General features: G+C 29.9%; 1 protein-coding gene across 10 annotated transcripts in view; it reads left to right on the top strand.

Moving 5' to 3' along the window:
- Positions 1-9,715: 9,715 nt before the first annotated feature.
- Positions 9,716-13,611, top strand: part of LOC103578088 (protein Lilipod) — a 118,589-nt gene continuing 114,693 nt past the window's right edge. For 4 of the 10 annotated variants that reach the window (XM_053736933.1, XM_053736934.1, XM_014440019.1 and 1 more), the window contains exons 1-2: positions 9,716-10,122; positions 11,854-12,136. In XM_053736933.1, coding sequence (XP_053592908.1) covers positions 12,077-12,136 — 60 coding nt within the window. In that variant the 5' untranslated portion in view covers positions 9,716-10,122; positions 11,854-12,076. The other 6 variants (XM_053736927.1, XM_053736929.1, XM_053736928.1 and 3 more) reach the window with 6 other exon arrangements.

The following is a 13,611-nucleotide window of genomic DNA, read 5'->3' as shown; positions in this document are numbered from 1 at the left end:
ATGTTTCAAAAACCGTTATTTTTAGTTCGACATCGTTTTCGAAATCGTCCTTAGAAAAACGATGTCGCTTGGGTGTCATACAGAATATAAAGAATATATTCACGATATACTGTCTATTCCTCGAAGAGTACCCAAATAATTAAATTAAATTATACACAATTCAGATTTCAATAAATTTATCTAAAATTATTAACTTAATAATGAAACGTCGCTTTCTGTAATCGTTTTACGTAAAGCGATGTCGTTTAAAGACTTCACGCAATATAGAGTTTTAGTCTGTGAGTTTGCTGCGTTGATTAAAGTGGAAATTAAGAAAAAAAAAAACCTTTACTAAGACAATTTATTGAATGATAATCGTAAGATTATCTATTTCTGTTCAATTAACTCGGTATGTTTCAAAAACCGTTATTTTTAGTTCGACATCGTTTTCGAAATCGTCCTGAGAAAAACGATGTCGCTTGGGTGTCATACAGAATATAAAGAATATATTCACGATATACTGTCTATTTCTCGAAGAGTACCCAAATAATTAAATTAAATTATACACAATTCAGATTTCAATAAATTTATCTAAAATTATTAACTTAATAATGAAACGTCGCTTTCTGTAATCGTTTTAAGTAAAGCGATGTCGTTTAAAGACTTCACGCAATATAGAGTTTCAGTCTGTGAGTTTGCTGCGTTGATTAAAGTAAAAAAAAAAAACGTTTATTTGAGACAATTTATTGAATGATAATCGTAAGATTATCTATTTCTGTTGAATTAACTCGGTATGTTTCAAAAACCGTTACTTTTAGTTCGACATCGTTTTCGAAATCGTCTTTAGTAAAACAATGTCGTTTTGGTCTTAAACAGCATACATTCACGATATGCTGTTAATTTTGACGATCAGTACCCAAATAATCGAATTATGTAATTCATATTTAAATTATTTTGTTAATATATAATGATTTAATAACAAAACGCTAATTATGCATGCGTTTATATTTTCGATTAAGAAAGAAAAAAAAAATTTCGTATTATTTATATTATAATTACATAATTTTTTAAAATAAAATTTATTAAATTTAATTGATTATTTATCAAGAACCCAGCTTAATTATCTTACTCTACCACCATAATTCCCAAGTTAGGGTGACTCTCGGCTTGGCCAAGGCTAGGTTATCTAGTGTTGGCCGATGTTAGGGTAACCATCCAACGGCCGAGGCTAGGTTATTCAATCTTGGCCCATGTTAGGGTGACTCTAGGGTTGGCCAAAGCTAGGGTATTCAGTCTTGGCTCAAGCCTGGGTAATCATTGGAATGGCCAATACTAATTAACCAGTTATGGCCCAGGCATGGGACAGTATAGGTTTGCCAAGACGGGCTTCCCAATAATGTCCCAGGCATGGCCCCGTCGTTCAACTCGGGGGCTTCCTGTATGGGTAGAAGTTATTCATAGCTGGGTCCTAGCTAGGGTCTACCGTGGAAACCCAGAGCTCGGTGAACTAGTTCTGGTTCAAGCTTGGGCCAATATTGAAGAGCTAGAGCAGGGTTACCCATGACTGAGTCTCGTTTGGGGCCAACAGCGGAAAGCCAGCGCTAGATTGCCCACGACTGGGCCTTAGCTAGGGCCGACACTAGGAAGCCAGAGCTGGGCTTACTAGTTCTGGTTTAATTTCGGGCCAAGGATAGAAAGCCAGCGCTAGGTTGCCCACGACTGGACCTAAGCTAGGGCCGACATTGGGAAGCCAGAGCTGGGCTTACTAGTTCTGGTTTAATCTCGGGCCAAGGATGGAAAGCCAGCGCTAGGTTGCCCACGACTGGACCTAAGCTAGGGCCGACATTGGGAAGCCAGAGCTAGGTTGCCCAGTCCTGGGCCTTAGCTAGGGCCGACACTGGGGAGCCAGAGCTGGGTTACCCAGTCCTGGTCCGTGCTTAGCCCCGTTGTCAGAGCTTGTAAGTTCCTACATGGGCTGTTGAAAATCGCCCAAAAATTTCAGATTTTTTTTTATCCTTTAATTTTTTCCAGTAGTGTGTTTAGAAATGCTAATTATGATTTAAAAAAAAACGATTTCTGAATTATTTATTAAAATAATCCAAATATGAAAGAAACGAATATAAACAATAAGATATTGTTTTTAAGAAAAAATTATTTTTTAAAAATCATTATTTTCTTACGCTAACAATATGGTGAAAAAAAATTTTTCTAAAATATTTAATTAATAAAAAAATTTATAAACAAATGGCATGAAAAAATTTGAAAAGTAATCATATAATGCCTAACAAGTATATGAAATCAGTAATAGCTTAAAGTTTCAAAAAAAATTATTTAACATACATTATTTAGAATTTTAATTTTTTCGTTACTTCAAAAATTAATAATGAATGAAAAAAAAGTAATTTATAAAATTTCATGACGTTATCTTGTTGAGTATGTTTATAAAAAGGGCTTTAAGAAGCAAAAAATTTATAGATTAATTATTTAAAATTTTATACCGCCTTTTATTATAACACAAACCCGTAAAAAAAATGTTAATTAACAATTGAATAACTTTTTGAAAAATGGTGATACAACTTTCATTACCAAAAAATCATATTCTTTGAAGTGTCTAGATGACACCAGAATTTTTTCTGGCCAAAAAGATGGACGGTTAATTTGCTTAACGGTTTTTTGTTATTAACAATTGTAATTTTCTTGTCCAGAAAAAATCCAAACAATGTTTTCTCTAGAAGCCATTTCGGATCGTTTAAGCCATCAACCATATTTTTAGGAGACCTGTGACTATTTACCGTAGGTTTTCATCTTCTCGACTATACTAACAGTCATACCGTAGACTATACATTAGACACTGTATAGCCATCATACATAGATTATACATACAAATCTTACGACGATTTTCGAAAAATTCGGGAAGTAATTATTTTTACCTCGATTTTCGAAAATCGAGTTTTCATCAGATGTCGAAGTACTGAGGTCCTAGGAAGATATTCTGACTATTTTCAGAATAATGTCCGAGTGCGTGTATGTGTGCGCGCGCGCGCGTGTGTGTGTGTGTGTGTGTGTGTGTGTGCGTGTGTGTAAACTCTTTGTAACTTTTAAAGTAATGAACCGAATTAGATGGTTAAGGTGGCAATCGAAAGAGTTTGTTGGCCGTCAACTTTCCTAAAAATTTCAGATCATTTGATCAAGTAGACTCGAAAATATTGGCGAATTACGAAAAAAAAAAAATTTATTTTAGTTTTTTAGTGATTTCTCAGAAACGACTGTAACGATCGACTTCAAAATCTACTCAGCTCTAGAATTCGATAAAATGCGTCGATTGCCACCTTAACCATCAAAATCGGTTAATTCGTTCGCGAGATATCGCGGGAAAAAGAAATGCTAAAAAACGGTTTTTTTTTTCAAAAACAATGGCATACGAAAGTATTTTCGAGCTCGAAGAGCTCAAAAATGTGTTTACAATAATGATTTCGAGCTCAAGGAGCTCGAAAACACCGGGAAGTTTTGGGGCTGGCCCGCAGGGTCAACCGATAGATAGATTTTTTTTCTCGCCTTATGAACGTTTTTTGCCAGTTAGGATACCCCTCCGCAACGCCCCATAAGGAACTTCGTTCCCAAAATAAATCCAAAACTATAAAAGAGATCACCAGATATGAATAGGGGAGGGTGGGGCAGAGCGGCCCTCCTAAGCCAATTATTACTTTTTGTGGTTTTTAACTATCATATCACTTTTGTCTTATTTCGAACAAATTTATGGACATTTTGCCGAAATTCTGGAAAAAAATTTTTTTTTTGTGGGACAGAGCTGCCCCCTCCAAAAAATAATAAAAAGTTTTTTTTTTTTTTTTTTTTTTTTTAAATTGTTTTCATCATTAAGGATGTATTTCTTTCTCTTAACAACTATGTTTGGTTTCATATAACTCAAAAAAAATTATTTAAGTTGTGATAAATCGTTCCCCCTCGATTAGCTTAATTATTAATTATTATTTAATAAAAAAAAAAAAAAAGAACAATTCTATATTTCTTATTCGTAATTATTTTGAACCCTATAGAAACGTGTTTTTTGATTTTTTAAATTACAGATCATTTCGTATTATTTAAAAAATTTTATCAATTAAAATATAAATTATTATTTTCGAATATTTTTAGAGGCCAAATTTGCCCCAGTTATAGAGAATCATCCGAAAAATGGATTAACATATTAAATTTTTTTTAACTTGACGATAAAAATTTGAAAGAATTATTTTTTCAGAATCTTCGGCTGGTCCATTTTGCCCTAGGTGTAATAGGTAGAGCTAAAAATGCGGAAATATATCGGATTTATAGTAATTAGACAAAAAAAAAAAAATTTTTTTATGATCAAAATTTTAGGGGGGCCGCTCTGCACCACCCACCTCTACGCAAAAATTTTAAAAATAATCTTGAGCTACGAATATAATTCAAACTTTATTTTTACTGAACAGACGGATTTCTCCTATATTGGAACGTCCTGGCATTCTTATTGTTAATTAATAAGTTCTAAAAATTATTTTTTTGTATTTGAACCATTGAAAATATACCTCTCAGAATTTTGAGAAACATTTGGTTATAATAAATATTTGAAACAAAAAGATCTGTGAAATATTCACAAGAGAGCAGCACCGACCGACGTATCCTCGTATGAATTTTAAAAAACAGTGTTAAATGTATTTTCAAGTTACCATTCCAAATTTACTTTGTCGGCAACAACCGACAATCGTAGCGGTCGGTAAAATTTTTGAAAATAGCAACAAAGTATACCTGGGCTGAAAATATAGAGTTGTTAAGCATTACGGACACAAACATACAAGGTCTACAAAAACTGCGGGGGCGTAATATATTGGCAGCATTTAGTTGAAGGCTTAAAGTTACTGTGTAGTTAAATCAAATTAGCTGCCGGTTACATTGATATTACTTATAACAAGTACCCAATAAGCTTGACACTCAATACGCAAATCACATAAATATGTTGCGTTAAAATATCTATGTATTTATAAGTGAGAGATGATTTTTTTATAAGCTCTCTAAGTTACACGGCCATGAATAATACAAGACTCATCATAATGTAGGTGTATAGTATAAGAGATGATAAAAATCATAGTTCTTAAATCTATAAGAGATTTAATACATTGGTGCTGAAATTATAATGGTTCTCAAGTCAAATGCAGTAAAATATGCCAGTGTCCAAATTTAAAAGACTAAAAAAACCTCTATCTCAAATAGTCATTGAATTCTAAATACATCTGAAATAAATATCAAAGAAATTTAACGTTATAGGGAATATGTAACTACTGACATTTATTGACACAGCACTTAACTACCATTGTTGATAATTTAATGGTAACCGTAATTATAAAGCTGCTAAGCATTACGGACACAAACATACAAGGTCTACAAAAACTGCGGGGACGTAATATATTGGCAGCATTTAGTTGAAGGCTTAAAGCTACTGTGGAGTTAAATCGAACTAGCTGCCAATTGCATTGATATTACTTATGACAAGTACATAATTAGCTTGACACTTAATACATAAGTCACTTAAATATGTTGCGTTATAATATCTATGTATTTATAAGTGAGAGATGATTTTATATAAGCTTTCTAAGTTACACGGTCATGAATAATACAAGACTCATCATAATGTAGGTGTATAGTATAAGAGATGATAAAAATCATAGGTCTTAAATCTATAAGAGATTTAATACGTTGGTGCTGAAATTATAGTGGTTCTAAAGTCAAATGCATTGAAATATGGCAGTGTCTAAATTTGAAAGACTAAAAAAACCTCTATCTCAAACAATCATTGGAATCAAATACATGCGCCATAAATATCAACCGCTTCGTAGCTCTATAGGGAACAAACAGCAACTGACGTTCAGTAGCACTGTAGATAACTAGCTTTTAGGACAATTCGATGGCACCCAGTTCGATGACAGCTTGACGGAAATTAATATCCGAAATTTACTAGCAAGTCGACTGCAGAAAATTATAATTCACAGATGGCCAATTGTTGCTCGACAAAAATTCACTTCAATTAGACAACTAATTGCTGTAAACTCGTGATTTTTGCTCAATTTTTCCTCTAAACAATTAGAGCTTACCAGAAAATATTTGCTTTTATTTTACTGTCGTATATTAGCCGTCAGTTTTATCAAAACTGATTTTCAATTTTCTAAGAGGATATTCGTTTATTCTGACGGAAAATATAAGCTAACTCACGTTCAATTTTTGACTTCTATGTGAGTACAAAATATAATGCAAATGGACAAAAAGTTCGCCGCAAATCTTACTATCCAACTTTTGCTGCCATTTTGATGTTAAATTCTGGCCATGAATTTGCAGCTAAAAAGGCTAAGTGGGATATTGCAATCATTTTGTAGACAAAAAATTCAACAACCTAAATTGATGTAAATTTGCCGTCAAATTGAGAGGAAAGCTGTTCAAAAAAATTTTAATTCAGGTTTCCGGGAGATTTACGACCGCTATCAGACCACAAGCATTCTTGGCTGTCTGGAATAATACTCGGGATCTACGTAAGCATTGGCACAGCCCTGAAGCTGCTGTCATACGTTTTAGGCCGATTTCCTCGAGTACATGGTGGCGCTATCTATCATTTTAATGAGAACCATACTATTGATGCAAATGGCTGCTCATTATATCAAATTTTATTTTTCGAATTACAAGTTATTTATTCCGTAAAATGATTTCAAATATTTTTTAAAACAATCTATATAATGATAAGAAAATCGGAAACTATAAAATTTGAGTGCAAGTACGATTATAAACCTTCTTAGGACAATTGTATTGAAAAATCAAATACAAAACGTGTCGGCCATCATGAATTTCAATTCTAGTGATAAAAAAAGACAAAATTTTTATTTTTGTAATTTTTGAAAATTAATAATTGCGGTCTACAGGTTTATAGCTCCCGAAATAGAGTATAAAATCAGCTTTATATTAAGCTGCGTATTTCTTGACTCACAGGCCTATTCAGAGAGTAATTAGAAAAATAAAATTTTCTAGGGAAAAATTTTACTACGGCCCAGCCTTAAGGTTATAGTTTATCACACCAAATAAGACGAACTACTACGAACTGGAAAAAGGTACCAAATTTTGTAACTAAATCTCATTAGTGTTGTGTCCTCAACAGCCTCAGGTGCCTCCACCTATTAATTAATTAGTAAACTCAAAATTTATAAGAAACGCGCATTTAAATTCCATTTGAAATTATATATTAATATCCTACAACACTTATTGCGTCTTAACAATATTGAGTAAATAATTTAAATTACAAATCGTCGTGGCACATACTCATTAAATTATATATTTTTATTATAAGAAAATTAAATAAATAGATGGATAAACCTTATTTTATATTTAGAGAAACATAAATACAGTTTGAGTGGTCTTGGAACGTTTCCTGTCACCTGATACTTAAAACCTAAACAAAACACACGCATAAAAATCATAAATAGGCCCTTGTTCTATAGTTAACAGTAAATATGGTTATAAACAAATACATACTCTATAAGCAAACAAGAAAAGGAAATATATAATAAATAAATCTTATTTATAAATGAAAACCATATCACAGGAACTTAACTATTATTGGTAATATATATATTTTTATATTAAATAAAGAGTGATTTATATAATAAATGAATTAATAGAAATATTGAAATATAGCATTAGAATAATTATAATGATGTTTCACGATAAATGATGTCAATTGTAACGAATAACTAAATATAGAATAATTATAGAACATACCTCTGATAGTCTAGAATATTTAACCGAATGATTGTATCCAAGTGCGGGAAAATAGAATATAAATAATACAAGTAATAAGAAGATATAGAATAGATAAAGTAAAGAACGTAAATGTATAAGCTTATATCTCAAATTCGGATTAATAGAAAGTATAAATGTATAAGTCTATTAGCTAAAGAACGAATATATATATATATATATCTATGTATTTTGTATGAGCATAAGTGTGAACATGAGAGTAGTGGGGAGAAGTTGGAGAGTGGAAGTCCGAGATCTCTCTGCCGTCTGATGTAACTTCACTTCTCTCCGAGAACTCTTTACGAATACAACTGTTATTACTGATCAAGTTTTATCCATATTTTATAATAAAACTCAGTCTTCAGATAAAAGTTATTTTATCAATTACATCTATCCTTAATCATAGTTTAATTATTTCATTAAATAACAATCATAATCATCATCATCGTAGTAAACAATAAATTTATCCACTGTTTTCAAATTCAAAATTGGTCCCGCGCGACAACGAACTGCCCACTGTCCAGGAGGTGGCGTCAGCTCCGATCCTAGTAACCTCCCAGGACATAACATTAGAGCCATGTTCTGATATTGTACTGCGAGCACTGTTCAGTGCTCTTAATGCATGTCGGAGGTCACAACTTACAGTTGTCACAGTGTATATCGGAACATAGCCTAGGCCTGTTATGTCCTGGAAGGTTACTAGGATCGGAGCTGACGCCACCTCCTGGACAGTGGGCAGTTCGTTGTCACGCGGGACCAATTTTAAATTTGAAAGCAGTGGATAAATTTATTTTTGACTACGTTGATGATGATTATGATTATTATTTAATAAAATAATTAAGTTATAGATAAGGATAGATGTAATTGATAAAATAACTTTTATTTGAAGACTGAGTTTTATTATAAAGTATGGATGAAACTTGATCAGTAATAACAGTTGTATTCGTCAAAAGTTCTCGGAGAGAAGTGAAGCCATACCAGACGGCAGAGAGATGTCTGACCTTCACTCTCCAACGTCTCCCCACTACTCTCATGCTCACACCCACGCTCATACAACATATATATATATATATACACATATATATATATTAGTTCTTTACCAAATATACTTATGCATTTATACTTTCTTCTAATACAAATTTGAGATATAAGCTTATACATTTACGTTCTTTACTTTACCCATTCTACGTCTTCTTATTACTAATATTATTTATATTCTATTCTTCTGTACTTGGATACAATCTTCCAGTTAAATATTCTAGACTATCAGAGGTATGTTCTATAATTATTCTATATTTAGTTATTCGTTACAATTGACATCATTTATCGTGAAACATCATTATAATTATTCTAATGCTATATTTCAATATTTCTATTAATTCATTTATTATATGAATCACTCTTTATTTAATATAAAAATATATATATTACCAATAATAGTTAAGTTCCTGTGATATGGTTTTCATTTATAAATAAGATTTATTTATTATATATTTCCTTTTCTTATTTATTTATAGAGTATGCATTTGTTTATAACCATATTTACTGTTAACTATAGAACAAGGGTCTATTCATGATTTTTATACGTGTGTTTTGTTTAGGTTTTAAGTATCGGGTGACAGGAAACGTTCCAAGACCACTCAAACTATATTTATTTTTCTCTGAATATAAAATAAAGATTTGCTTATTTATTCGTTCAATTTTTATAATCTAAATATATAATTTAATAAGTATGCGTCATTACGATTTATTATCTAAATTATTGACCAAATGTTGATAAAACCCAATAAGTATTAATATATAAATTTCAAATGGAGTTTAAATGCGCGCCTCTTTATGTATCTCAAGTTCACTAATCAATTAACAGGTGGAGGCACCTGAGGCATCTGAGGACATAACAGGCCATTTCATAAAGAATTCCCTATGACGGTACATGTCATATATTATCTTAGTCAACAAAAAAATATCGTTTTGTTCAAAAGAATTAAGCAACTGACCTCCCTAATATTGAGTAAAACCAATAAGTAATCAAATTTTTTTTCCTATTAAAATGATTATTTGTTAGTTTAATCAAAACAGTGATTTCATGTCATGTGCCAAACAAACTAAAAATCTGTAAACTCTTATTTTCGACACAAAATATGTTTTTTGCAGATACTATTTGTTTATAGACGAGAAACTAGTTTATTTTGATTTGTTTTTCATTTTAAAGCAACCAAAGAAAATTATTATAATGTATTGAACAGGTGTTATTAAGAGACATAAGTAATGAAGATTCTTTTCGGGTATACCAGATTTTTTTAATTCAAGTCTCACTGTTAATTAACAAAATTTGTAAGTTTTAAATATATAACTAAAGTCATATGACGTTACAAATGAATTCTGGAAAAATCTCTGACAATATTATATTCTAAAGCTCTTACAAGATCAGAAAATTAATGAACTCAAACTTAACCTCAAGTAGCCATTGTCCAATTAGATACAATTATATTTTTCCTTTAATATTTCTAATTATTTGGTTATTATCTTTTAAATATAAAAATTGCATAAGTTGGTGATATTGGGCGATCTTGATATATGCTAGGTATTAAATATTGTTCAATTCAAATGTAGTTTGATTAGTAAGAAAATAAGATTCAGACATTTTTATTTCTATGTAAAACATTAAATCTTATATATCAACTTATGAGAATACGAATCTCCATCTCTCGTTTATTGCACTGAAAAAAACACGATAAGTGTACGGGCAAAAATACCAGCATTTAATGTTTCGGATTGACACCTTCAAATTTGTGTTCATTCAATTAATTCAGAAAGTTTTCGATTTTAAAATGACAGCGAGAAACATTCTCAAGTCCATGAGAATGATAACATGAAAAAATTTTGTGTAATTAACATGACTTATTATTTTAATATTATCAAGATTTAGACAATGACTATTTATAACGGGAAAAATGAATTCGATGTTATGGATGCAATAAGGTAAAGGGCCCTGTTTCTGACACTTTAAAAGTCACTGCTGAGGTTATTCTATATGATAACTAATATAAAATTCCATTTGAATAAATGGTATTTTTAGTTTAGAGCTCATTAATTATTTTAATTAATGTTTCAAAAAGTGATTTTTGAAGATCTAGTTTCTGACATTTAAAAATTTCCTGTGCTGCAGTTTCTGACGCTGACATTAGTTTAGTTTCTGACACTGATATTTACATAACAATGATTTAATATTTATTAGGTTATGTGTTATAAAGCTTAAATAAACTAAAATTTTTAATTGTAAAAAAAACTATATATTTATTATAAATACAACATAATTTTTTCTAAGACATGAACAATTCAAATCATGTTATAAAATATTAATATAAATATTCACCCAAACAAACAAATTATTATCAATACTGAAAATTATGATTGAATTTGAGGGTCAGTAACTGTGAATACTTATAAAATTGAATTGAGTTATTGACATTCACATTTTGATAATAAAATGTTGTTTATTATAATATATCAATATTTTGAACTAAATTACAGTTAATTATTAATCCATCGATGTATTTTTTATTATATTTTCATAGTTACATGGTGATAGGATAACATATTCAATTCTGGAACGCTTTTCTGTAAACTGCTTACGCTACTCCCGACTTAAAAAATGTTTTTTTATTAAGATATTTTATTTTTTATTTTTGTTATTGTTATTAATTAGGTACAGGATGAGATTTCTTGTATTAAAAACAAATTTATTTATTGATTCGAGTCAATTTTTTTTAAATTTTAAATAAAGTTGAAAGTGTCAGAATCTAGGACATTGTCAATAACTGGGCCCTTTAACACTGTAAATATTATGAAGGCATAATATTTTATAGGTACAATGAATTCTGATTCGAATGAAAAATATTCACTGTCCAAAAATACTTTTTTTTTTTATTGTGTACAAGCTTTTCTGTTTATTGTGTAGATGAAAGTAATCACGTCAACAACTTAATCAGAATACCTGAACTACATTAATGATAGCATAATAAAATAACTATTGATTCAATTACTTTTTTTTGTTGATTGCAGGTTAATTGCTGAACATGGTAATAATAATAGTGTATACAATAGCTGTCCCAGATTCAAAAGTAGTATTCTTAAACAATATAATTCATTATTCGTAAATTACTACTAATTCGTCAATCAACAAAAAAATAACTTTATATTGTTACTTTTGGAGTAATCTTAAAACTCACAATGCCATTTAAAATAATAATGTCAATGGATGAAAAGACATTGAAGAAAAGATGAAATGGATGTCGACGCAGATGTTCGAGCACAATCATTTCATAATACTGTACGAGAAAATATTGTAAGTATTATTGTAAGTTTGCAAAATACTCTAAATTTGTAGAAAGAAAAAAAAAACAAACGAACTGTATCATAATACAGAAGGTATATGCGAAGTTCTAAGTTTAATGCAATTCATAGTCGAATCAATTAATGTTCATAACCTTATTTAGAAAATCTCATAGAATCCAATAGATTCTTGTACATTCCTACACTGTGAAAATTTTCCATTAATTTTTAATTTGCATGGGCATCACTTTTTGCTATGGTGCATATTACTGGTGAACCTTATTTACTCATTACTATATTTAACAATGACACATTGTAATTTTAATGATAAGTAAAGTTAGCTACAGTATATGAAAAAAAAAAGTTGGTACCATAGTAAAATGAATTTAGGCGCCAATTTAAAAATTAACATGCGCACTATAACAATATAAGTTAGGGCGATAATTTAAAAAATAAAAACTCTCACTGTAAACAAAAATTTACAGATAAGGTAAAAGACCTAGTACCCGATCAGGGAACTAGTACTCTATCACTCCATGTATTTGTATATCTATATTTATTTATTTATTCATTTAGTAAAACTTAGTAAATATAGATACACATATACATGAGTGATCAGGTACTAGTTCACTGAACGAATACTAGGTCTCTTACCTTATTACAGAAAGTAAAATATGAAATGCCGGAACCAGTTTAAATGCTATTAGACTTTTAAATTATTTAATTTAAATTTCTTAAATAATCATTATAACCATTATAAAACAATTTATTGTTTTCCAAAAGTGAAAATAATTTTGAGAAAAATGCTATTTTATTACTTACAGTATCAAATTTATTTAGGTTTTTTTTTTTCTTTTTTTTTTTTTCAAAAATTATGCTTTGCATTTAATTACTATAACTAAAGTTTTAATATAATATAACTGAGATAATAATTAAAAATTAAGTTTGCTGTAAAAATCAGATTCCCAATAAATTTTTAAGTAAATCTGAAATTTAAAAACACTTTGACAATTCAAAAACATTTTTTAAAACAAGTATATGTAGATTTATTACAGATTTAATTATATAATAGGGATAAATCATAACTAACAAGTACGGTTTATAATTTTAATATTCTCTTCACAAAATCCAGTTAGGTCATGCACTCATGAGAAAATAGGCTACAATAGAAAAGCACGCCTCGCAACTAACGCGCATACGTTTACTATGGGTATATTTGAAAATTTTTAATTTACCATAGTAATTTAGAATCGGATCCAACTGACTAGTGTGATTCGTTTCATTTTACAATGGTAACTTCGTGAAATGAAATTAATTTCCAGGGTTACTTTTAATCTGTAACAAATTTTGCTATGGTACTTTAGTAAAAATCACAGGTTACACTAATAGTTTTTATTCTTTTTTACAGTAAAAAATTGTTTTGATATTCATTAAATTGTGATATATCGGAATTTACTATGGCCCTTGGTAAAAATTTATGAGTGAAAT

The sequence above is a fragment of the Microplitis demolitor genome, chromosome 2 (genome assembly GCF_026212275.2).
Source record: "Microplitis demolitor isolate Queensland-Clemson2020A chromosome 2, iyMicDemo2.1a, whole genome shotgun sequence".
Classification (NCBI taxonomy): domain Eukaryota; kingdom Metazoa; phylum Arthropoda; class Insecta; order Hymenoptera; family Braconidae; genus Microplitis; species Microplitis demolitor.
This window is presented reverse-complemented; position numbering and strand designations above follow the sequence as displayed.